This window comes from Chiloscyllium plagiosum, chromosome 2, assembly GCF_004010195.1.
Source record: "Chiloscyllium plagiosum isolate BGI_BamShark_2017 chromosome 2, ASM401019v2, whole genome shotgun sequence".
NCBI classification, from domain to species: domain Eukaryota; kingdom Metazoa; phylum Chordata; class Chondrichthyes; order Orectolobiformes; family Hemiscylliidae; genus Chiloscyllium; species Chiloscyllium plagiosum.
In genome coordinates, this window is record NC_057711.1 from 88,382,286 (window position 1) to 88,410,090 (window position 27,805).

The window sequence follows — 27,805 nt, forward strand, 5'->3', positions numbered from 1 at the left end:
GAGATATATCCTTGGTGGTGGGGTCCGTTTGGAGGTGGCGGAAATGGCGGCGGATGATGCGCTGTACATGGAGGTTGGTGGGGTGGTAGGTGAGGACCAGTGGGGTTCTGTCCTGTTGGCGGTTGGAGGGGCGGGGTTCAAGGGCGGAGGAGCGGGAAGTGGAAGAGATGCGGTGGAGGGCATCGTCGACCACGTCGGGGGGGAAATTGCGGTCCTTGAGGAAGGAGGCCATCTGGGTTGTGCGTTTTTGGAACTGGTCCTCCTGGGAGCAGATGCGGCGGAGTCGAAGGAATTGGGAGAATGGGATGGTGTTTTTGCGTTTTTGGAACTGGTAGGTCCCTGGGGAGTACTGAGGAACAAAGGGACTTTGGTGTACAAGTCCATAGATCCCTGAAGGTGTCAGCACAGAGAGACAAGATGGGGAAGTAGACATAAGGAATGCTTGTCTTCGCTAGTCAGGTTATAGAATATAGCAGCAAGAAAGTCTTCTTACGATTTTATAAAGCATTGGTTAGGTCGCAGATGGAATGCTGTCTGCAGTTCTGGTTGCTACACTATTGGAAAGACATGCTGACACAGGAGAGAGTACAGAGGAGATTCACCAGAATTTTGCCTAGGATGGAAAATTTTCAGTTATAAGAAATGATTGGATAGGTTGGGTTTGTTTCCCTTGGAGCAGAGGAGGCTGAGGGATATCTGATTAAGGCACAGGTAGTTATCCTATAAAGCACATTTATTAAACATGATTTATCAGTAATGTGATTTGTGAATTGCTGAACTTTTTTTTAATAAAGCAAACACCTGTTTGCTGTTACACGATTCTTCTTCCCAGCACTGTGTTGCAGTGTGCAGAGGACAGGACCTTGCATCGGCATCACATGATCGCTTTCTTGTGAAGAGCTTCATGATAGGTATTGTGCTAGTGGACTTGGAAAAGCATTGTGAAAATATCTCTACTGCCTGAAGACAAGAAGCTGGGAACAATCTGTTAATTTAAATACTTAAAGAGTTGAGATAAGAGTGAAATTTTACTGGAATTGACTAACAGTAAAAGGATAGTGATGAGGAGCAGTTTGAAACTTGGCTTTGTTGTTCGTAGTTGAAAATCACACGACATCATGTTATAGCCCAACGGGTTTATTTAGAAGTACAAGCTTTCAGAGTGCCACTTCTTCTTCAGTTAGCTAGTGAATAACTATAAGCTGGTGTTGTGTGATTCTTAACTTTGTCCACCCCTGTCCAACACTGGCACCTTCATTGTTGTTTGTATTAAGAGATTTATTTTCTCTCTTTTTGTTTAAAAAATGTTAGGTGTTAAAGGATATCTGTGGACCTATGTGAATCTGTTTCAGTAACTAATCACTATGGTAACCAACTACAAAAAATACCAGTACAGGGGCTTGGACATGGTCAGTCAGCTGCTCAGAGCCAGGAAACTCTGCACATAGTGGGTGAGGGAGAGAAAGGTGGATGGCACACTGTTTCCTTTGTGAGCTGTCCTGAGGGGGTGAATAGGATGTGCAGAAGTGATTCAGGGTCAGTCAGGGTCAGATATTAGCAAGGATGAGAGTGAATGGGGAAGACATTGCATGAAATGGTACTGTTATAGAAATAGAGAGTGTGAGGTATCAACAAGAAGATGGTGCCACTTTCACTGGCAGAGTGGAGAAGGTCATTGATCTTCTTTATACATTCTGTGTATTCCTTCAGATGGTTGAGACTGCACTGCCCTTGGATGGTAACACTGGTCCAGATGTGGTTCCAGTAGAATGGTGTCCTCTGTTGGCCTGGGAGAAAAGGACATCCTGCTTCTGCATCATCCCATCCTCATCTGCAGCACCTCCATGTCCCTGCCCACAAATGGAGGCACCAATTTCCCATTGTCTGCCACATCCAGGCTAATGTCAGGAACCATGCAGGGCAGTTCTGGATTGACAACTCTTGTCTGGGTGCACAATATCTTTTTAAAGATGGTGCTGCAACACAGATGTTGGTCAATTCTGGAATACCCAGGAAGTGGTGAGTTGTTTTGTAAATGACAGGGGTATGATGGCACTTAAATGCGTGAGAGGTGCACCAAAGGGTGGGGTAGGTAATAAGTCAGGTGGATTTTGTAAAATAAGGTGATAGATGTCCCCAAGCATCATGATGTGAAACCCTCCAAGAAACTTGACAAAACTGACGCTTAGTGAAAGAAATTAAGATTCAATGCTTTATCTATTATGGCAGGTTTCATTCTAGGATCTGACTTGTGCAATGTTACCTTTGGATGGGATCAGAAGACTGGCTGGAATGTAGTGCATACAGCAGGTATAGATGCCAATTGAGAGTAATCAGTTGAAGATTCTGATGAATTGCACTATACAATACCTTACAGTAGGTCAGTTACAACAGGTCAAAATTTACTCAGACAGTGGTGTCGTTTGTGTTAGGCTAACTACTATTTTGTTTCAACTTTTACTGGCATTGTTGATGGTTCGCCCCTAACCCTGTTTTTCTCAAACGCCCCATTATTCCTATTGCACAATTTTCTATAACTACAGCATTATAGGAGAACTACCTGTTTGTGAAATTATGAGACACATTACAGGAGAGATCATGAGAATCTTTTCACCATGGCAATGTGTCTAAAACCAGAAGGCAAGTGTTTAATGTGAGGAATTTACACGGGGGCTTTGAGGAAAAGATTTTTCACAAAGAAGGTGGTGGAAATGTGGAACATGTGGCCTGAGAGGGTGGTGGGGGCAGGTACTCTCACAACATTTAAGAAGCATCTGGACAAGCAATTAAAATGCCAGGCTATGGACCAAGTGCTGGTAAACAAGTTTAGAGTAATTTGCTGTTTGCTGGTCAGCACAGACATGGGGGAGCAAAGGGTCTGTGTCTATGCTGTATGACTGTACAACTAACATTATGAGAGAAAACGTTTCTCATCATCTCCATCCTAACTTGATAACATTTCATTCCTAATCTGTGCTCATCGTACAAGATTCATCAATGAGGGCAAATGTCCTCTCAGCATCTACCCTATCAAGCTCTCTCAGAATCTTATATAAATATATACTACACTACCTTCAATAAAGATCACCTCTCAAGTTCCAATAAGTATAGATGCAATGTACACAACCTTTCATCCCAGTATTGAATTTAGTGAACCTTCTCTAAACTGCCTCAAAGCAATTATCATCCCTCCTTAATTAAGGAAAACTGTATCCAGCCCTCCGAGTGTGATCTTTCCAATTGCCTTTCTGATTACTTTCTGTACCTGCATGCTAAGATTCCATGATTAATTAACAAGTAACTAGGTCCCTCTGTATGACATCATTCTGAAGACTCAATTTAAATAATATTCTGTTTTTCTATTCTTTTCAAAATGCATAAACTCACATTTTTCTACATTATACTTCCTCTGCCAAATTATCTTACCATTCACTTAAAATATGTGTATTCCTTTGCAGACTCTTTGTGTCATTTGCACAACATACCCATGCTTTCCTATTTGTCCATGTAACATTAGCAAAATCGACTAAATTACACTGTTCATCCATCCACATCGTTAATATGGATTGCAAATAGTTGAGCCCCAAACACTGATCCCTGTGACATTCCATTCACTACTGTTTGCCAAACAGAAAATAAACCATTAATCTGACTTTGTTTCCTGTTAGTTAGCCAGAACTCTTTACATACTAAAGTATTACTCCCAACACCATGAGACTGTCTACACCTTTGCTCTTAGATTTCACCACCACAATTTCCCCAATGGGTGGCCTCAGATGCCAAGTTGGCCCACATGCAGATCCTGGGAGTAAATATCTGGTGTGCACACCTGACAGTGACCTGCTGCAGGAAGAGCATTAGTCATAGATTCATAGATTCAGCCCATTGAATCCACATTGATCCTCTGAAGAACATTCCACCAGACCCACCCCATCGCCGTAACCTTGCATTTCTCATGGCTAATCCACCTAGATTGCACATCCTGGACACAATGGGAAACTTAGCACCTAAACTTCATATCTTTGGATTGTGGGAAAAAGCCAGAGCACCCAGAAGAAACCCACACAGACAGGGGGAGAGTGTGCAAGCTCCACACAGCTGCCTGAAGGTGGAATTTAACACAGGTCCCTGGGGTTGTAAGGCAGCAGCACTAATGTCTGAGCCACGGTTCATTGACAGGTTCAATTCCATTCTTGCACGATGTCTATGTGGAGTTTGCACATACTCCCTGTGTCTGCGTGAGTTTCTTCTGGGTGCTCCGGTTTCCTCCCACAGTCCAAAGATGTTCAGGTTAGGTGAATTGGCTATGCTAAATTGCCCATAGTGTTCAGGGATATGTAGGTTAGGAGAATTAGACAAGGGTAAATATAGGATAATAGGGTTGGGAAATGGGTCTGGGTGGGTTACTCTTCAGAAGATCGGTGTGGACTTGGGCTAAAGGGCCTATTTCCACACTGTGGGGATTCTATGATTTAATGATAAACCATGCTGCCGTTAAGATACAGAAAATTGAATAATATACCTGTCTTTTACAGCCCAGAACTGGTAAGTCCCATGTAATCCATGAATGCATTTGCTCTATTTTTTTGTTAATTTGGCATTATCAGGGGTTTACTGTGGTTCTCACCCTTTTTAGTGAAGATGCACTGGCTGCCCAGGTGGCACTTCTCAGGTATCTGAAGGCAGAAATCCAGAAGCAGAAGTTTGCAGTTAGGGAAAATGAGATAGAATTGAAAGGTTTATGGTCACACTATCTGCAGCTTGCGCTTTATGCCATCTGCTCTCATTTGCTTCTCAGTGCCTTGAATACATGAATAGGAATATGTCATTTGGCCAGCCAAGCCTGTTCCCTTTCTGGATCTTCATGAAAATGTTGCTTCTTTCCTTTTTCCTACCTTGTCTACTGATGCATTAGCATCAGATAAGAAAAAGTAAAAGTGCCTTTGTTATTAGTTGCTCTATTTGTGATGCTTTTGCTGCTATCCAAGTCCAAACAGTTTGCTGTCAATTCGTTTCAAGAGTACAGCTCCTCTTTAAAAGGAAGGTTCTGAGGAAAGGTCACTGTACCCGAATCATTAACTCTGATGTCTCTCCACACCTGCTAATCCTTTCCAGCAGTTTCTGTTTTTGTTTCCTCTTTAAACAGGATGGGTTGACTATAGGTTTTGAGGTGGGTCGAAGAAATGTCCACAAAGGTGAACATGCACAAAGTACAAAAAATGGCTCCTGTTGATGGAGTAAAAATATCAATTTTTCTGATCAAAAGATGAGAACACTTCTAAAAAGATGATTTTTAATGGTCCGATTTGTAAACAATGGATCCAAAGATTTGTAAGTGATGGTTGCAAAGATGAGAAAATCAGCTGTGAGGGAAGATACCCTTTTAAATTAACAAATTAATCTCCATTTACAGGCAGAATTGCTTCAGGAACAAGAGAAGTTGCGTGAAGAGCAGAAAAACCTTCAAATGCGTAGTCAGCAGCTACTCTCCTTAATGCAGCAATTTAAGGGAATGTGAGGAGTAACATTGAGAATTAAAAATGTTTAAAATTGCCCTATTTTGTCAGCCTTTCCTTCTTCTATTCTTAGGTACCAAAATTCTGCAAATAGGTAGCAAATAGGTATGAGAAAAGTCAAGGTAGTATTGACACGCAGTCTTATAAGGAATAAGATGGAAGCTTTATCTATTTGTAAGTTTTCCTTAATAGGACTGTATTTAAGTGGCTGACTTACTCCTCACTATGAATTCTAAATTTCTACATATTTCTTTGTTCAGCTGAAAATCTTTGATGTTTTAACTTGAGCCCCCAAGCCTGCTCCACCTTTCAAGCAGGCCTTGACTCCACTTTTTGTCCCTGATAACCCTCGACTCGCTTTCATTTATTTGTTGATGGGCATGTTTGGCATCCAGGAGGGCAATTAGGACTTAATCACAATGCTGTGGATCTGAAGTCACATGTTGCCAGACTGAATAAGCACAACAGATTTCCTTCCCTGGGGAACCAGTTGGTTTTTACAATTGTTGCGAAGTTGGGTCAAGTAATTGTAGATTTGGATAAAGACCACAGTTAGCAGACCAAGCAGCAGGTTTTATCAAGACAACAGGTTTTAAATTTAGCCAATCAATTTGAACTAGGTACTTAGATACCAAAAATCTATTAAATTTAAATCTGATGGTTTTGACAACATAAGACCAATCCAATGTGAGAAATATTGTTATGTCTACATGGATATAAAAGAAGGGGACAGTTGAACAAAGACCTCAAAGCTAACTGCCATCCGCCAGAGCTATCAGTTCTCAGCTCTCCCTCTTGAGAGAAATTGGCTCTCACGGTCATCTACGTATTAGAAAAAATATCATCTCAAAGATATTGGTACCAACGATGGAAAAAGGCATTCCTGAAAGAAAAATCAGAGGAAGCATTTCTGACAGAAGACTTGATGAGAGAAGGCACAGAACATTCCAGAAGATGCGTAACTTGACTGTAATTTCGGGAGACTAAATTCTACTTTTTTGTATCTGAGTGGCACTTGTAGTTATTGGAACAGCATGCCATTTGAATATTCTAGAATAATTAGTAGTTAGAAGGAATGTATTTGGTTTGTTAATAGTTTAGTTAATTTGTTCACTGTTACAGTTAAATAAATAAATTGTTACTTGTTGATTTATAAAGTGAGTGTCAGGGATTTATTTATTTTAACCACTGGAGTTTGCTGAAAAGCAGGTTACACCACTTTTCACACTCTTTAAACAGATTATAGGGCAAGGTGCTCCTGTTTTTGAGTTTCAGTTTTAGTTTTAAGGGGGGGGGTTGATTTATAAAGTGAGTGTCAGGGATTTATTTATTTTAACCACTGGAGTTTTCTGAAAAGCAGGTTACACCACTTTTCACACTCTTTAAACAGATTACAGGGCAAGGTGCTCCTGTTTTTGAGTTTCAGTTTTAGTTTTAAGGGGGGGGGCAACCTTCATTTTAGAACACAATTTATGTTAGTCATTCCAAATTTTTACTAGATTCAACTTTCATCACCTGACATGGTGGAGTTCAAATCTATATGCCCAGAACATTTGCCTAAGGTTCTTGATTAGTATGTCAGTGACATTACCACAAGGCCACTTCCTCAATGACCCAACCTTCATTGCTTGTTGGGGAACAGAATTCCAACACTAATGGTCATATCTCCACCTTAAATGTGAGACTTCTCATTTTGAAACTGTACTTCGAGTTACCCTGTCAAACCCCTTAAGAAACTTTCGTGTTTCAATAAGGTTGCCTCTTAAGTCTAAAGACCAATGAGTATAAGACTATCCTGCTCAATCTTTTCTCATAAGACCAAATCATTTCAAGAATCAGCATACTTAATCTTTTCTGAATGCTCCTAATGCAAGTGTTTTTAAGCCACCTCAGTTAATATTGAAGTTATATGAATAAATGTAAGTTTCAACACTATTACTGGGATAAAATCTAAATAAAAGACATTGGGCTAGATTTTATGCCCACCTCCCCACATTGTACCAGGCATGTTTCCAGCAGGTAAAGTGGGTTCTTGGGCCCAATTAAGTGGTAATGAAGAGCCTTAAATGCTTCCTCTGTCATATTATTATAGGCGTTTGAAGTGGGCAGAAGTGGTAAAGGCTGTTTTATCATGAAAATTGGTAAATAAGTTAGACAAAAAGAAGGCTACCATGACACAGCATTATAGGCAGGCTGACTGTGTGTGTTTGTGTGTGTCTGTATATATGTACCACCAACCCAAATAAATTGACTTCCCAGCCCTGGCCCATTTAGTGATCCCGAAGCAAATTTCCTACATCACCAACTATACCCCACCATTCATCTATCCACTCACCTACCCTCTTGTTTTCCCACAACTCACCAATCCACTCATTCACAGACTCACCCACTCATACAGCCATCCTCCCAGCCAATCATTAAATCACACATCCACCGCTCAACCACCCTCTAACCCATTGAAAACCTCTGAGATCTTTAACCTGAATGCAACAGCTGAATTGATAAAAGGGGGTCTTTGCGGTGCTCCTTTTTGCTAGTTCACTATGTGTACATCAGTACAGGAGCATCATTATTCCAAAGTCCCAGCCAAAAAACCTCAAACAAATGAGCTGCAGTGATTTTCACAATCAGAAGTGATTGCTTTGCATCATTGCTAACCGGGGGATTTGGACCAAGACTTGAAGTGCATTCCACTTAGCTAAATCTGAAACCAAATCCAGTGCAACCTCTGCCAGTAATGTTTGGCAGACGTTGTTTACTGTATCCACCATTCCAACTGACCTGATGAAATGCCATCAGACCGCAAAAGCATGAACTGGTATTTTGACTCCAGTGTGGTTCTTAATAATGCAGCAATACATATGTTACTTTCTGCAGCATAGCAATCTAGACATGGGTACTGCGGTATTGAAAGATCCAACAGACATTTATTACTGCTGTTCAAGTATTACATTCACAGGCACACACCATGGCTGACATTAAACTCGAGTCATTTTGAACTCATAGAGTTATATAGCATAGATACAGACCCTTCGGTCCAACTTGTCTATGCCAATCAAATGTCCTAAACTGATCTAGTTCCATTTGCCAGTATTTGGCCCATATCCCTCTAAACACTTCCTGTTCATGTACCCATCCAGATGCCTTTAACTCCTTTGGTAACTTGTTTTATACATACCGCCACCCTCTGAATAAAAAAGTTTCCCCATAGGTCCCTTTCAAATCTTTCCGCACTCACCTTAAACCTATGCTCTCTAGCTTTGGACACAAAATATGCTGGGAAAAAGACCGTGGTTATTCACCTTATCAATGTCCCTCATCATTTTATCGATCAAGTCATCTCTCAGCCTCCAATGTTTCAGGGAAAATAGCTCCAGCCTATCTAGCCTCTCCCTATAACTCAAATCCTCCAATTCCTGTAGCATCCTTATAAATCTTTTCTGAACCCTTTCAAGTTTAACAATTTCTTTCTTAAGCAAGGAGACCAAAATTGCAAGCAGTATTCTAAAAGTGGCCTCACCAATGTCCTACATGACCGCAACATGATATCCCAACTCCTATGCTCAATGCACTGACCAATGAAGGCAACTTGAAACATTAATTTATTTTCTCTTTCCATAGATACTAAATGCTGAGTTTCTCCAGCATTTTCTGCTTTTATTTAGAACTTATGAATGCTTTGTATCATTTGGTCCATAGGCAAACCAATTTCTTTTTGTCACCCAGCTGCATTTGTACACAACCCCTCAGCTCTAGTTTATGTAGAATCCAAACTTTGACTACTGCTTGTTCAAACAGCTGTTTACACAATACATGCCATATCTGCTAGAGTACTTGCTTTTCAAAACATGCAGCAATCCTTTCAAACAGTTCTTTCTCACTTCAGTCCACAATTTTAATAAGCACAAAAATGATAAAACATACCCTTTATACAATCCAGAGATGCCTTACAAGGATATATCTGAAACAACATGGATCGTAATTGTCTATTCTTTTCTTATGACTGGTTTGTGTTGTCTAGATGTCACTAAAGGGGTGAGCAGGCTTGGTGGACTCACAGTTTGGTGTTCTGAATTAGGTTGCTATTGTTCCACATCTCTTATTCACCTTTGGCATAACAGCTTCAGCTTTTCTGATTATGTTGATGTCAATACTGTGAAATTGCAGGTGACTGGACATCCTAGATAGGTGAAGTTATCAGCATCCTCTAGCGTCACAATGTCAAAGCTGATGGATGGTGCTATGATATTGGTTTTCCTGATGCTGCTGTGAAAGCAAATTCTTTTCAGGTGTCAGCCTGTCCATTCAGTCCTGGATTGGATAGATGATGGATGGATGGATGGATAGATGGATGAATGGATCGGGGGTGGGAAGAATGTTGCTTTCAGTCACGTGAGATGATGTTTGATACAGAGTTGAAACACCATTGTAAACATTGTCTTTGGAGATGGAAGGCTATACTAGCAGTTCAATTGTAAATGAATGGACTAACTAAAAGATTTAATGAATGGATACTTTAAACATGAAGGGCAAGCATAGACTACTCGTACATGCAACTTGGATTCAGATCATGATGGGTTGAAAATATCTTGTGTGTTATCTGTGAAGGTGAGATAATCCCCATGGTGTCAGCCATTAATAACTTCATACAAAAGCACATATAGACAAAGAAGCAGGCAGATTTGTTGAAGACACTCAGTAAACTGGATCAAAGGTAATGTTTATAAAATGGGAGCAGGTGATAAAGTAGTACTAAGAGCACTTTAACAATTTGGAAGATTGCTTATTCAAGAAAACTTGCTTAGCCAAGTGAATAACCCATAATTATCCAACAACTTAAAATTGTTAATTCAAATATGTGAGCATACATGGTGAAGTTCAATACTGAAGGTTTGAGTCAATAGTTTCCTAGAATGATTTATCCTCGAAGACCTTGCAACATCATTTATTATTAATATCTGAAAAGTAACTATTAATTTTTATGCGCATTTGTTGAAAGTATATCAGCAGACTCATTCTGTGGACTCCTTTCCGATACATGCTAAGGTGTCTGGGTTGAATCAATGTTGCGGACACTGGTCGAGGCGACCGCAGGGTCTTGGAGACACCCTGTTCCAGTCAACTGTTCAAGAAGAAGGAGGACACCCTCGTGGAGAAAACATTTGCTATCCAATGATAGTCTTCTAATAATGGGTTTGTGGTGCTAGTAAAGAGGTTGGCTCAGCTTCTGAGCTCCCAAATATTGGGAGCAGGAAACTGCCCCTTTGATTACTATAGCAGAGGGAACTGCCAGTGGACTGACCCACCCGTGGTGAACGGAGGGTGGACGCACTAGTGGCTCTGTCGGAGCCGGCATAGGGAAGTCCAGAAGGTGAAGTTGTAATGTTAATAGGACAGTTAGCGGATATAGAAGAAAGCCAAGTTAAGACTTGGGTGATGCAGGGGAGTGGCGTAAAGGGAATTCTGAGAAAAGACAGGAACAAAAGCAGGAGGAAACAAAACAAAATGGTCGGTGCCTTTTGAAAATAGATGGTACACCTACAAGTGTTATATATTCTCTTTACACGAAGGTCCACTCTATATCAAAGGGTGGTAGATAAAAAATTAGTAACGGAGCACAGTCACGACCTTTTGAGCGGTTGAAAGTTAGCCGGACGCAACAGCTACAAGTCCTCAATGGCAGATCTGTGAGCGTGACCGCCCACAGGCAGGATTTGACTGAAAAAGCCCGCCTAGTGTGATCGACAAATGAATAAAGGGAAACATACATGAAACCAAACAACCAACAGATGGCTAAATTATTGCCAGCAGGACCTGTATTACTCCAGAACCAGACTTACTCCAAGCTTATGTCGAATTAACAAAACGAGTGCTGGAGTCGCGGAGATAACACTCCCATATCATGAGGGTGTACGGAGGGTGTACTGGTGCTTACGGAATGTATATCATTGGACGTGAAACTGTTTGTACATCTCATCCTCTCTGCGAGTAGATGAGCATTTTAAAAAAAAACCTGAGATTGGAAGAAAATGTTCATAGATTGTAGGAGAGAGAGAAACCAACTTTTGTGTCTGATTGAGGTAATAAATGTTTTCTGTCTGCATGTGAATTCTTCGAGTGTCCACAGTCCCTGAACTGTTAACTTTTTGTGATCTGGTTCGTGTGCATTTTCATTTGTTGGTTGTCAGAATGTTGTCTTGTATTACTTTGTGTTTCTCTCCCCTGGATCTTAGGATCTGGAGATATTTAGAGTTTAGTTTATATTTTGAGAGTGTATGATGATATAAAAGTGTGCTGTGTACGTGTATCAGTTTGAGGAATGGTACTTAATCGGTTGGCGGGACATGGATGTCTCGGCATCCACTACGTGAGGGGCAGGAGTCTACGCTCAGAATTCTTTGGCGTCAGCCAACCCGCACTCTTCCTGGAATGAGAAAATGGAGGGATTGAGTAAACTGAAAATGGGTAACACAGATGTTCGTGCCAGGCCGGGAGTTGAAAGGTAATGGAAAGCAGGAGAGGAAACAATAGGGGCGCTTGCAAAACTTCTCAATTCCTCTCTGGCCACAGGAGAGGTGCCAGAGGACAGGAGGACCGCCAAGGGATAAGCATGGAAACTACAGACCGGTCAGTCCAACTTCAATGGTGAAGAAATTTTTGGAAGCACTTCTGCAGGATAGAGTAATTCTGAATTTGGATAGGCGGGGATTAATCAAGAACTGTCAACATTGATTTGATAAGGGGAAGTCATATCTGACCAAATTTATTGAATTTTTCAAAGAAGTGACCAGGTGTGTAGATGGGGTCAAGGTTTTTGATAAGGTTCCACATTGATACCAAAGGTAAGATCCAAGGAAATTTTGAAAATTGGATACACAGTTGACTGAGTGGTGGGAAGCAAGGGGTCATGGTTGAGAGGCATATTTCTGTGGCTGCCTGTGGCCAGTAGGATCCTAAAAAGGATTAGTGCTGGGGCCTTTGCTATTTATGGTTTACATAAATTATTTAGACCTGAAAGTAGGAGGTTTAATTATTAAGTTCACAGATGAAACAAAAATTGGTGGAGTGATAAATAGTGAGGAAGATGACCTTGGACAACAAGAGGACATAGATCAGTTAGAGTGGCTAATCGGTGGCAAATGGAACTCAATCTGGATAGATGTGATATGATGCACTTAGACAAGACAAACAAGGCAAGGGAATATATAATGAATGGTCGGACTCTCAGAAGCACCAAGGATTAGAGGGACCTAGATATGCATATTCACCAGTCTCTTAAGGTACGAGTACAGATGAATAAAGTGGTTAAGAAGGCATATGATATACTTCCCTTTATTGGTCAGTACATGGATGTTTAAGAGCAGGAATGTTATGCTGGAACTATATAGAACATTGGTCAGAACATGGCTAGAGTATAGTGTGTAGTTCTGGAATCCATTTTTTGTGATGGCATGAGACAGAATGCAGAGATTTACCAGTATTTTGCCTGTGCTGGAGAGTTTTAGTTTGAAAGGAGATTGGACAGAATGGAGTTGTTTTCCTTAGAGCAGAGATAATTGAGAGGGTACATGAATGAGATGTCTAAAATCATGTGGGACATAGGTAGGGTACACAGGAAGGAAGTTTTCACATTGATGGAGGGATCAGTGATCAGGTGCATAGATTTATGGCAGCAGCAGAAGGTTTAGAGGAGATATGAGGGGAAAAATATCACCCAGAGGTTGATGGGAACCAGCAACTCACTGCCTGTAAGGGTGGTAGAGTTAGAAAGCCTCATAACTTAATAACTGTTTAGATGTTCTCTTGCAATACCAAGGCATACCAGGCTGGAAAATGGTCTGAGAATAGTTGGGTGTTTGATTTTGACTAGCATGGATGCAATAGATCAAGGACCCTTTTCTGTGATAAAGATCTCTATGATTCTTGGTGGCAACCTCAGATCAACAGCCAGGATCTGGCCTGTGTCTTCCTCTGATGGTCCTGCAGAAATGGGACACCCCTTCTCTGCACCACCCCCTCCACCAGGTTCCTGGTCCTGGCAGCACCATCTTTCCCTTCTTTGATGTCTTCACACTGTGTCTGTCATTGAGCAGAGCAGCTTCAGAATTGTAGTGGTCATCCAAGTCCACAATTGTCTTTTACAAATGGCTTGGATTCATGGAATTTTGGTCTTTTCATGAATATGGACTTTGGGAAATTTTTCTGGGACTATCAGGTGGTAAATGGGTGTAGAATCAGATGATGTGGATTCTATTGAGGCAGACCATTGGTAATGAACTTGGTAAAATATGATGAGAAATCCTGTTAGGCCTCATGTTACAAACCCTCCAATAAACTGAGTGCTTAGCCAAAAACCTTAAGTTCAGCCCATAGATTTAATTAACTTTTTTCTACTTCTGGCCACTAGCTGTCAGTAATTTTTGCACTTACATTTCATGGGTTCTTGTCATTTAGCAATTACTTCAACCTACCTTCCTTAGTTCTAAAATTGATGGCCTCGTAGATTCCAAGTTAAGCTTCTTTTGCCACATTTCTATGCACTTTTTAATCTAGCAAACTGTCTTTGCATTTCTTCTCCCATTTACATTATTTCCCATTCCACCCAACTTAGTGTTATTGCCAATCTCTCTACTCCTTCATTCAATTCATTTATAAATATAGTGAAAAACTGAATCCATAATGCAGATCCAGGGAGGTCACATTTTACCAATAAGAATACAAACCTATTATATCTATTTTCTGCGTACTACTATCAAGCAATTTTCAATCCAACAGGATGTCTCCAACTCCATGCAGGCAGCAGTTTTGGATAAATTTATGTTACAGTTAGTGAAAATTGGAAGGCTAGCCATGAGATTGTTGGAATAGTCAAGTTCTCAGATCATAAAATCATTGTAAGGATTTCAGCAGCAAATGAGCTGATAAAGAAATGGACCATACAAAAAACTGGGATTAGGATGTCTTGGTGATGGATAGAGCACAGAGTCAAATGTAAATTTCAGCAGGTTCATAGTTCCTTGAAAGTAGAGTCAAAGGTAGACAGGAGAGTGAAGAAGGGATTTGGTATGCTTGCCTTTATTGGTTAATGCATTTAGTATTGGAGTTGGGAGGGCATTTTGTGGCTATACAGGACATTGATTTGGCCACTTCTGGAATGCTACATTCAATTCTGGTCTGCCTGCTATTGGAAGGATGTTGTGAAACTTGAAAGGATTCAGAAAAGATATACAAGGATGTTTCCAACGTTGGAGGGCTTGAGCTATAGGGAGGGGCTGAATAGGTTGGAGCTCATTTCCCTAAAGCACTCAGAGGCTAAGGGAGGACCTTACAGAAATTTGTAAAATCATGAGGGGCATAGAAAGGCTGAATAGCCAAGGTCTTTTGCCCAGAGTAGTGGAGTCCAAAACTAGAGGGCATAGGTTTAAGGGGAAAAATTTAAAAGGGACCTAAGGGACAACTTTTTCATGCAGTGTGTGGTGTGTGTATGGAATGAACTGCCAGAGGAAGTGATGGAGGCTGGTACATTTACAACATTTAAAAGGCATCTGGATGGATAAATGAATAGGAAGGGTTTGGGGGGATATGGGCCAAATGCTGGCAAATGGGACTAGATTAATTTAGGACATCTGGTCGGCATGGCCTAGTTGGAACAAAGAGTCTGGTTCTGTGCTGTACAGCTCTTTGACTCTATAATTAGGAAGCCAATATTGAAGCCAGCTTGGTTCAGTCTAATGTGGTAGCCAGAAATGGGATGGAACCAATGGCTAGGCACAGAGCTCATGACATAGGTGATAGCTTGGTGGTAATGTCACTGGACTAGTAACCCAGACCCACAGGTTAATGGTCTGGGCACAAGACTTCAAATCACCATGATAGATGGTGAAATTTGAATCCAGTGAAAATTGAGAATTAAAAAGCTAGCCTAATGGTGACTACATAATCACTGTTGATTGTTGTTTTTTAAAAAAATATGGTTTACTAATGCCCCTTAAGTGAAACAAATCTACTGCCTGATCTGGAATATATGTGACTCGAGATCCACAGCAATGTGCTTGACACTTAATTGTTTTCTGGGCAATAAATGCAGGCATAGCTGGTGATACCTCTGTCCCATGAATTTAATTCTTTAAAAAAAACAATTAATGGAAAGAAATTTTGTCTGATCTAGATCTGCTTGTTGATATACTGTCAAGGACAATTAGATGTTCAAGAGCTTGCACAGAGGTATTTGCTTTTGATGTACACATACGATGCTATGACTTCAGATTATCTCATTAAGGGGTAGCATAAACATTGGAAACATGTCAGGGGTGGGCAGTGGTGAAGAGTAAATTATTTGGGGAATCTAGAACTAATGGGGTAGGAGGGAAAGCTATTGCAAGAGATTATTTTACAATGACTAAATAGCTATAAGTGGAACCAGGAGAGGGACAAGCAAAATGATCACAACAATGGAACAATCTTCGGTATTTCTAACCAAAAACTGACTTGAGAATCAGGGCCTGTATATCTGAAGTAGTCAGTTTCCTGGTATCATGTTGCTTACCTTGGTAATTAAGGATGGAAAGAAAATGCTGATGAAAAAATCTCTGCAAAATATGGATTTACTCAAAAGACTGAAATGGTAAGAATATAAATTCTTTGATTTATGGCGGATCTTGGATTGAATTGTGCTGTTATTATTTGCAACAAACATCAGTGAAATATTATTGTCCATTCATTTTAGCATATTTGTATAACGCATTGAAGTCCTTGAGATCAAATTATCAGCAATCGTGCACCATTCCATAGGATCTTTAGGCAAGGCAGACGAGGGTATAAAATTGGTAGTGGTGTAGCGTTACTAATTAAAGGTTCAAGTACAGCATTAAGGAGAGATGATATTTTGGAAGGATCTTCAATTGAAGCTTTATGTGAAAATGTAGGAAAGTTAAGGGGGCAGCCATTTTATTGCGAGTGTATTACAGTTCTCCCCCCCCCCCCCTGCAAAAGATACACATTGATGATTTGGAGGAAGGTGTAGGTTGCCTCATTAGCAGGTTTGCAGATGACACTAAGATTGGTGGAGTAGCAGATAGCAAAAGGGATTTTCAGAGAATACAGCAGAATATAGATAGATTGGAGAGTTGGGCAGAGAAATGGCAGATGGAGTTCAATCCGGCCAAATGCGAGGTGATGCATCTTGGAAGATGCAATTCCAGAGTGAACTATACAGTAAATGGAAAAGTCCTGGGGAAAATTGATGGACAGAGAGATTTGGGTGTTCAGGTCCATTGTTCCCTGAAGGTGGCAACATTGGTCAGTAGAGTGGTCAAGAAGGCATATGGCATGCTTTTCATCATTGGACGGTGTATTGAGTAGAAGAGTTGGCAGGTCATGTTACAGTTATATGGGATTTTGGTTTGGCCACATTTGAAATACTGCATACGGTTCTGGTCATCACATTACCAAAATGGTGTGGATGCTTTGGAGAGGGTGCAGAGGAAGTTTGCCAGGACGTTGCCTGGTATGGAGAGTGCTAGCTATGAAGAGAGGTTGAGTAGATTAGGATTATTTTCATTGGAAAGAAGGAGGTTGAGGGAGGACCTGATTGAGGCCTACAAAATCAGAGGTGTAGACAAGGTGGATAGCAAGAAACTTTCTCTCCAGAGTGGGGGACTCAATTACTGGGAACATGAGTGTGAGGGGGAACGTTTAGGGGAGATACAGAGGAACCTCAATTATATGAATATCAATTATCCAAATTTCAGATTATCCAAAGAAGATCTCAAAGTCCTGATAGAAACATTACATCAAAGAGGCGTTTCCAACACTGATTGCGTCTTTTGTTTACAGTGATTAAAAGTGGATTTGGCTTACTGAAATGCTGCAGAGAACAGTCCTGGACATCGATAAGAGCCCAGGCACCACCTCCAAATGACTGACGGCCTGCCCCCTCTCTCTCTGTCCAACTTTCCATGGAATTCCACACAGGGCTGTACCTTAAACCCCCCCCCCCTTTCCCCAGATAATCTCTCCAATATTTCCTGTACAGGGCAAAGGCGGACCCTGTCAAAACGTTGCAGTAAAAAGGTGTGTGTGTGTAAATGCTATTTTGAGACTCACTTTTCAAAGGCAGCAGCAGTCCTACTGTTGCTGTCCAGTCTGGCTGCCTGGAGGAGGTGGGAGGTGTTGGAAGGGGTAGTGGAGGGGGGATCGGTCAGGTGCTCACACGTAGTGTGCTGCTGCCTAGTCTCCCGAATGGGGAGCAGACTCAACAAGTGCTTGCTATATCAATCCCATTGAACTAATGGGAGCGGGGGAGTGAGGGGCTTCAGCAATGCAGCAAGCCCCTTATACACAAGTGTGTGTCTGCTCAGAAACAAACTCTGCGACAGAGAGGGGGAGAGAGGGGGAGAACGGCAGGCAGGGGGAGGAAAAAGGAAACTTAAGAAAACTCCGAGCCCCATGGGATGGGCATTGAATCAATTTACTGAATAGTCAATTATCCGAACGAAATACTGCCCGCCCATCTTGTTCAGATAATCGAGGTTCCTCTGTACACATGGGAAGTTCTTCAAGCAGGGGGTGGTGACTGCCTGGAATGCATTGCCAGCGGAGGGGGTGGGGTGGGAATGATAGCATCATTTAAGATGTATCTAGACAAATGCATGAATGGGCAGAGAGCAAAGGGATATAGATCCTTAGAAAATAGGTGGCAGGTTTAGATAGAGGATATGGATCAGCGCAGGCTTGGAGGGCCAAAGGCCTGTTCCCGTGCTGTAATGTTCTTTGTTCTATTCAAATAACTGGGCTATGTGCTAAATGTACTGTATCAATTTACTGTATCAATTAAATACATTTAGCATGTTAATGCATCAATGATTATACTACATAGCACAATTACAAACTTTTTATATTAAATCATGTATTTAAGACTTGGATGAAATGATAATTTTGGTGAGTGGAATTCAAAGTAATTGAGAAATCCCAATAATACCGATTGAGAAAATTGTTTGCATGCAATGTTAAAGGGTGGCATATATGTTAAATTAATTTCTTTTTTTCCCATTAGAATTGTCTCATATGTGTCAGTGTTATGTCTACTATCAAGAGGAATGCGGAGGAAACATAGCCAAGACAAATAGGGTTTTACTTTGCTTGACCTTACATATTTTGTATTGAAGTCCTTGAGATTAAATTATCAATAATAGTGCACCATTTTGATAACAGTTCCCATTCATTGACAATTTTTATTTGAAAATAAAAGACTGACTTGATATACACAGTTTCCAAAGCATATTTGTACAGTCAAATTGTATTGTTAAAGATTATATAAGCTTAACATCTTTTAAAAGAAAATCAGTTAATGTATTGGTTTTCATCTGATGGCTGAATTATGACATATATATGAGCGACACAAAATTGATTCCTATTCTCTACATATAATGCTCACTCCAGAGTTAAAATTCAGACTTATATTAAAAAAAAAACTGAGGGATCAATGCTAAATCCTAATCAATTCTTACATGTGTGTAGATTTTGGCTGGAATGCAGGAAGATGCATGGGAAAAACTGAATGTTTAACACTGAGTGATGATACTTTGGTTTGGAAGGTGTATTTTGTTCTGATTTTCTTATGAAGATAAGTTGAGACAGAGATACTGAGCAATCTGATCAAATATAATAAATTAAACAGCTGATGAGGCCTTGGGTTTGCTTTTAAAGTTAGAACAATCTAATCACCCTGAAAGGGTGGGGTCAAGCTCCCACTGATCTAGGATTTTTAGTTTTATCTTTCTGCAGTTGCTCGGGTTTTGAGCCTGAATGTGGAAGCTCTTATTTCTCTTGCTTTTATAGCTAAAAGCTGGGGTTCTCTTCCTGATGTAGAATTGCATGTGAGACTATATATTTTACTGAATTTGCCTTTGCTAAGGGTGTATTAGAACAGTTAATTAGTAGTAATTGATATATACTATTTTGTTAAGCATTTTGATAGAGTTACAATTAAGCTAATTCTTTTCATTTATGTTTATTTTGTCTGTATAACTGCAATGTGAAAATAAGGTGTGTTTTGCTTAAAGTCTAGTAGTTTGACCAATAAAATTGCATCTAGAATGCAACACCTTACACTTACCTATGAAATAAGAAAAGTTAGGGTCAAGGCCATCTTCTTCATATATTTTGAGGTGGTTTGGTCTGGTCCATAACAACTATTAGATGATCACTCCTTGCTGGATTTATGCCCTCCATTTTTGTCTGTTTTTTACCCTATTGAAATAAATCAGTTCAACTGTTACCAGAAATTATTAAACTTCATGCTGTACATTGAACTGCAAAGATTCAGAGAAAGTCCAAAATGAAAACTAACTGCATACTAGTTACTGTATTGATATGTCTTGTCATTCCCGGAATACGTTTGGAGTCCAATGCTGAAACTTTAATTAATATATTTCTCAGATCTCAATCTGTGCTGTGGACTAACACATTGTTGAGGGTTTTGATATAGTCTAATACAGTACCTACATCAAAAGTAGTGAGTGATATAGCACTCTGGATTCTTATCAATTTTTAATTCTTAATTCATATCAGAATAATATAACATGTATATGGTTAACAAGAGTTTAGTTTCTTGTAGCTCTTGGATCAGTCTGCAGAATTTTATCCTTAATCCTCTCTCTTCTTATTACATCCTTGATTATGTGATGGTCTATGATTCCGTGATCTCACAGTTGAGCAAGTAGAACAGGCCTGGCCCAAGAACTGTTAGTGCAAGGACTGAACCTGTCCCAATAGTACTACTTCACACACACTATGCAACTGAGTTAACTGGTTTAGTGTTCTTAATTAAACCATTCAAACAACTTGTTATTCATATGACCCATATTAATTTAGCAAACAACAGTTTGTAGACATGAAAATGTTCAATATGGATGTTACTAATAATTTAGTTTTATCATACTGAGATTAGGCTATGTTTAAAGAGAGATCCTTTATAGTAATATTACTATCGTGTTGTATGTTTTAACAGTTAGTTTTTATTTTGTCCCACACATTAAAAATGCACCCACAGCATATGTCCATAATGTAAGAACTCACACTAACCTCCTGACTCAACAGCACAAACATAGTAAATTTATCACAAAAATACAAATGTTATGCAGTGCTAACTAAAATTAAGTATCTTTGAAAATTGAATTATACAGAAAAGAGTTAAATATTTAGATAAGCTAAAATGTATGTGCCTGAAAAAGAAGGATGCGTTGTTGCTGGTACAGCTTGATGGAGAGAAAATGTAACAAGGACTTTGCTGACGTAAAGATAAATGTTCCAAAGCATGTTGAAAGCAACTGTTACATTTATTTAGATGTGCATATAATCAACAAAACATGAAAAGGGCTGTTCTATTGCTTAAGAATAATGAAGGTCCCCTGAGATATGTGGAAGAGAGTGAGGGCAGACAGACGTCTGCACTTCTAAACTTATAATAAGCTCTCACACATAAAGGAGGTAACAAACAAAGAACAATATTAAAAACAAAATAAGGAAGAATAAATTATTCCAGATGCTTGACATCATTGTCCATGGGAACTAGTTCTATCAGGTGGGTGTTAACAATCCAAATAAGGTAAGTGAAATTGGTCTTATCAGACAAAAAAAGCGATCAGTATGTTAAAAAATTATTTTTTCTGAATGATGATGAAGAAGGCCGAAGGTATGGTCGTAGGTACCTGCATTGGACCAATTTAAGTCTGTCTCTTTGTGGGGCACATAGAACATTTTTTGTTCCAATCCTACTCTGGTCCCTCCCCATAATTCTTTCCCCATACATTGACGATATCATTGATGTAGCTTCTGTCTCTCTGGTTTGGAATTGGAAAAAGTTTTCAATTTTGTTTCCAATTTCCACCTGCTCTCACCTTCACCTGGTCCATCTCTGACTTTTCCCTTCCCTTCCTCAAAATCCCTGGTTCTATCTCTGGGGAAAGGCAGGCTAGCAATTATCTTTATAAAACCATAGTGGTTCCCATACTTACTTGGATTATACATTCTCAAGCTTTGCTTCCTATAAAGATTTCATTCCATTCTTCCAGTTTCTCTATCTCAGTCACTTTTTGTCTGATGATGTCACTTTTCGCGGGGAATCCTCAGAAATGGCCACCTTTTTTCTCAACTGAGGATTCCCCACCACTGTGGTTGACAAGGCACTTAGGCATATCCAATCTATTTTCTGCACTTCTGCCCTAACCCCTTTTCTCCCCTCCCACAACACTATAGGATTCCCGACCCTCCCCCCTTACTTTTCAGTCTACCAGCATCCATATCCAGAGGATCGTAAGATGCTATTTCCAGCATCTCTAGTGGGATGCCACCACCAGATGCATATTCTCCTCCCTCCTTTGTCAGAACATTGCAGAGATCATAACCTCAAGAACACCCTGTTCCACTTATCCTCCACTTACAACACCCGCATGGAACTCTCCCATACAATTGCAGGAAGTCTAACAGCTGCCCATTTACTTCCTCCCTCCTCACTATCCAAGGCTCGATAACAGCTTCTGGGTGAAGCAGCAATTTTACCTGCACTTCACTCAATCTAGTCTACTGTGTTCACTGCTCAAATGTGGTCTCTCTCCAACATTGGGAGGTGAAATGATTGGGCCACTGCATTGCAGAACACCCACATTCTGTCCGCAAGAACGACCCCAAGCTTTCAGTTATCTACTGCTTCAATACACTACTGTGTTACCTGGTCAACATCTTTGGTTCAGGCCTGCTGTAGTACTCATAGGAGGCTCAATGCAGGCTGGAAGAACGACATCTAATTTTCCATTTGTGGCCCTTGCAATATTCAGAACCCAATATCAAGTTCAATAATTTTATAATCTGAACACCTTTAGTCACTCCCTCACCCCAGGTCCTGTCATGACATTAGCTGCTATCAGTGTCGAGAGTGTGGTGCTGGAAAAGCAGGCCAGGCACTATCTGAGGAGCAGGAAAATTGAAGTTTCAGGCATAAGCCCTTCACCCTACTGGCTGCTATCAGCATAGCCATCCCATTTTCACTTACTTATGGTCCCAATTATCAGGTTTTCTTTCTTCTGAACACACGATCATCAATTCCTTGCAAGGTTTGTGAAGGTTTGTAGCTCAGGTTGGGATTTAGGGTGTAAGTTTACTCACTGAGCTGTAGGTTTGATATCAAGACGTTTCATTACCTGGCTAGGTAACGTCACCATTGATGACCTCCAAGTGGAGCAAAGCTGTTGTCTCCTGCTTTCTATTTATATGCTTGTCCTGGATGGGGTTCCTGGAGTTTGTGGCGATGTCATTTCCTGTTTGTTTTCTGAGGGGTTGATAGATGGTATCTAGATCTATGTGTTTGTTTATGGTGTTGTGGTTGGAGTGCCAGGCCTCTAGGAATTCTCTAGCATGTCTTTGCTTAGCATGTCCCAGTCGAAATGGTGGGTTTTGTTTGTTCCGTGTGTAGGGCAACGAGGGAGAGAGGGTCGTGTCTTTTTGTGGCTAGCTGGTGTTCGCGTATCCTGGTGGCTAACTTTCTTCCTGTTTGTCCTCCGTAGTGTTTGTGGCAGTGCTTGCATGGAATTTTGTAGACAACGTTGGTATTGTCCATGGGTTGTACTGGGTCTTTTAAGTTTGTTAGTTTTTGTTTGAGAGTGCTGGTGGGTTTGTTTGCTGTATGGTAAGGTGGTTAGGGTTTCTGGCTGTGTTTGGTGCTTGTCGTGGTTTGTTCTTGAGGAATCTGCGGACTGTATTTTTTGAGTATCCGTTCATCTTGAATACGTTGTATAGGTGGTTCTCCTCTGTTTTCCAAAGTTTGTCTGTGCTGCAGTGTGAGGTGGCTCAAAGAAGTTTCAGAAATGACAGCCAGACTACTAAGACCCCTCGGAATCCTAGTAGCACACAAACCCACCAACACTCTCAAACAAAAACTAACAAACTTAAAAGATCTAGTACAACCCATGGACAATACCAACGTTGTCTATAAAATTCCATGCAAGCACTGCCACAAACACTACGTAGGACAAACAGGAAGAAAGTTAGCCACTAGGATACACGAACACCAGCTAGCCACAAAAAGACACGACCCTCTCTCCCTCGTTGCCCTACACACGGAAGAAAAAAACCCCACCATTTCGACTAGGACAACACATCTATCCTGGGACATGCTAAGCAAAGACATGCCAGAGAATTCCTAGAGGCCTGGCACTCCAACCACAATGCCATAAACAAACACATAGATCTAGATACCATATATCAACCCCTCAGAAAACAAACAGGAAATGACATCACCACAAACCCCAGGAACCCCATCCAGGACAAGCATATAAATAGAAAGCAGGAGACAACAGCTTCGCTTCACTTGGAGGTCACCACTGATGATGTTACCTAGCCAGGTAATGAAACATCTGGATATCAAACCTACAGCTCAGCGAGTAAACCTACACCCTAAACATGAATTCCTTTGTCTGCCTAACTGTCATTCTCTCTCTCTCTCTCTTAAATATCACATTTTTCTAACTACTATCAATTAACATTAACTCTGCTTTCTCTCTATAAATGTTGCCAGAACTGCTGAGTTTCTCCAGCAATTTCTGTTTTTGTTCCTAGATGTTGTTGTTGAACAGAAACTGAACTAGACCAGCCATAAAAATAAAATGGCTACAATAGCATTAAAAGCTGTGAATTCTGTGAATAACTAATCTCATAGCTAACTGAACATTATCTACTACCTGCAAAACACAATAGTGTGATGGAATACTTTGCACTCGCCTGGCTGAGTACAGATCCAACAACATTCAAGAATCTTGGTCCCGCGGGATAAATATCACCCCATCCACCACATTCAACATTGATTCTTCCACCACTGATACATATTGGCAACGGTGTGTGCCATCTGCATGTTACTCCTTTCACCTACCAATGCAGTTTTCAAACCCGTGATCTTCACTCCCTTGAAGGACAATAGTAGCAGACATGTGAGAAAACCACTGCCTCCAAGTTCCCCAAGTCACACATCATTCTGCCTTGGAACTGCATCATCATTCCTTTTACACTCTCTGGATCAAGAACCTTAAATTCCCTTACAAACTGTATTCTAAGTATATAGTACACAAAATGGACTGCTGCACTTGAAAGAGGCAGTTCACAACCACTTCATCAGAGTCAATGTGGGATAACACCATCTGTTTATCTTGTAAACAATATTAATATCCCACAAAAAGTACATTTTTTAAACCTGCATTCTATTGAAAAACTGGTGTCAGTTTTGAGGTTATTAATTTACTGAGGAGCAGGAGCTGGACAAAACTGCTTCTTATTCTCCAATTGTGAGGCTTTCTTCGAATTAAATATTTTTTTTATTGTTCATAGTGAATCCGAGGTAATAAACTTGCACAGGACATTTCATGAGATGTCCTGTGAATGGGATTCTTTTCTTCACTGTTTGCTGCCACAAATTGCAAGTAGTGTGAACTGATAACAATGCACAAAGATCAGTAGGATTAGCGATGCAACTAATTGTCTATCGCTTCAATCCAATTTAAAGATAGAGAAGATACAGCAACAAATAAGATGAATTAAAGTCAAATTTGACACACAGAATCCCTACAGTGTGGAAGCAGTCCTCACAGCCCCTCCAAAGAGCATTCCACCTCAGCTGAACCCACTACCCTATCCTTGCATTTCCCATAGGTAATCCACTTAACCTGCACATCCGTGGACACTATAGGCAATTTAGCATGCCCAATCCACCTAAATTGCACATCTTTAAACCATGGGAGGAAATCAGAGCACCTGGAGGAAATCCACACAGACACAGGGAGAATGTGCAAACTTCACTACAAAATCACCCAAGGTTGGAATTGAACCCAGGGCTCTGGTGTTGTGAAGCAACAGTCCTGACTACTGAGCCACTGTGTTGCAGTATCATGATAAGTGAAACATAGTGGGAAAAGAACATTTGAATTGAAAAAAGAAACAATAAGACAAAGTAAGAAAAAGAAAATTGACATTTTAACTTGTAAAATATTTCGGGACAATTTACAACTTGCAAGAATGAGACTGTATTCCAGTTATTCATTTTCTGGTCCTTTGTGTTTTAGTGGCATTGGGGGAACACAAATGTCATCATGAATATAACACTTGGATCACTAAATGCAAACACACATTTGGAGCTGAATTTCATTCTGCACAAATACAGCAATTTTTGAAACTCATGAGATTATAAAGAGGATGGTACAGTGGCTGTGTGGTTGGGGTGGCAATGTCTCCTCCCATTGTCCAAAGATATGCAGCTTAGGTGGATTGGCCTTGCTAAATTGCCCAGAGTATCCAGGAATGTAAATGCTAGATGGATTACCCATGGGAAATCCAGGGTTACAGGGATGGGCTGGGTCTGGGTTGGATGCTCTTTGGACGGTTGATGTGAGAGAATGGCCTATTTCCATAGTGTAGAGGTTTTATGGTTATCAATGAGTATTCCAATCTTTCTCATACTGATGACATGGTAGTGCAACTTGTCCAGCATTTGTGCTGATTTACTGCATTCCTTGTCCTTTTCACAACTGCTGTGGGAATTTATGTATAATGCATATTATATTATTATACATGTCCAGTTAACTCTACTCTCCCCAAAAAAACCTGTGGCAACATAGTGATGTTTCCCAATCCCGAGGAGTTAACAGTACAGGGTATAATTTGTGGTTAATATTATTGCTCCTCTTTTTTAGGGATAGTCTTTGCAGACTTGGGTATATCTCTTGGTTCAGGTAACTTTGAAGGTCCCTCCAGTATTCCATTTCATTTTGCCAATTAACTATTTCCCATGGCACCAATTACACACCAGTACAGAGCTGCATGTAATCTGCTGCAATTGTAACATGCCCCTCTGAGATATATTGCATCTTCCTTCAGCAACAAGTGATATTCATATCTGAATTAAAATCAGGAACCACATTGCACCATCAAGATTTGATTGGAAAATGTGAGCTTTCCTGAATAACATCTGCAAATCTGAAAGCAACTACTTTCATCATAAACCTGAAATGATTCCAGTTCCAGTTCCAGTTGATAAAATGTTTCAAATTTATAAGACAAAGCCTGAAGGATCTGCTCCTGAAAATACCTTGAGAATATATCACCTTTAACATACTACAAGGGAAGTAAAGATCAACTTTCTTCTTGTTTCTTGAAATCCCTTTACCTATACTTTTGAAGATCATTACTGATCTATAAATAAAAGAAATTTGGTAAGTAATTGTTTTATTGGAGAAACATTTTATTGACTATTGCCTTTAACTGTGCTACATTCACCAAAACAATAATATTCTTTTCAAATCTGGTAGTTTGTTACATCATGGACTTAGCACCTAATATAGAGTTCTGAATACAAAAAAGTGTTTGACTTACAATACTGTGCAACAAAATACAATTTAATTAAGAACTGAATAAAATTTGGAAAATGATTCCTCATATTAGATGTAAATTATTTGAATTTGAACAAACTCTAATTCAGAGGAGCTCTGTACTTAACAGTGAAACGGCAATGTACCTCAGTCATACTGCAGAATGGTGGGCAATGTTTAGTGTGGCAAGTTCATAAGAACATAAATATGTCTGATTTAAAAGCTTCAGCTTTTTATTGAAAGAAATTGGGTATTGAAGGCAAAGTGGTCAATTCCAGTTTTTGGATATTGAGTTTCAGTTTCCTAATGCTAGTGAGGGTGTCAGCCTGTGCAGTGAAGGGTGTATGATGCTGACTGTTTGAGGGCATTGTTTGATTTTGGACTGTGTAATGTGGAGTGTCTGATTTCTCCTTCCATGGTGAAGGCTGTCTGATACTGACTATGCAGTGAAGAGTGTTTGAGTTCTGACTATGATGAAGATTGCTGTTTTTTGTCTGAATTGTGATGTCTGCCTAATTTCTGTCTGTGCATGATGAGGGCTGTCTGATTTCAAACATGTGTCTGACCTCCTACTGTATAGTTTCAGGATGTCTGATTTCTTGCCCATGTAGTGAAGGATGATTGTTTTCTGACTGTGCAGCGAGGAGTGTCTGATTGCTGTGTAGTTAAGGATGTCTGATTCCTGAAAATATTATAAGAAGGGTCTGATTTCTGACTGGAATGAGGGTTATCTGATTTTTGAATGCGTACTGATAGGTGCTTATGATTGTTTTATGACTGATCATTGTGTGTAAAAGTGCTTCTGATTTTTAAATGTGTATGGGGCAGAGTGGGGAGTTGGGGGGAGTGAGCGGCTATGCCGTATGTATGGTTGGCAATGGT

At 40.2% G+C, this 27,805-nt stretch overlaps 1 protein-coding gene across 3 annotated transcripts in view; it reads left to right on the forward strand.

The window, feature by feature from the left end:
• zmp:0000001301 (acyl-CoA-binding domain-containing protein 4) overlaps nucleotides 1-6,583 on the forward strand; it is a 198,164-nt gene extending 191,581 nt beyond the window's left edge. For all 3 annotated transcript variants that reach the window (XM_043713698.1, XM_043713706.1, XM_043713715.1), the window contains one exon: nucleotides 5,414-6,583. In XM_043713698.1, the coding sequence (XP_043569633.1) occupies nucleotides 5,414-5,518 (105 nt within the window). In that variant the 3' untranslated portion in view covers nucleotides 5,519-6,583. The remainder of the gene's footprint in view (nucleotides 1-5,413) is intronic.
• The last annotated feature ends 21,222 nt before the right edge of the window (nucleotides 6,584-27,805 follow it).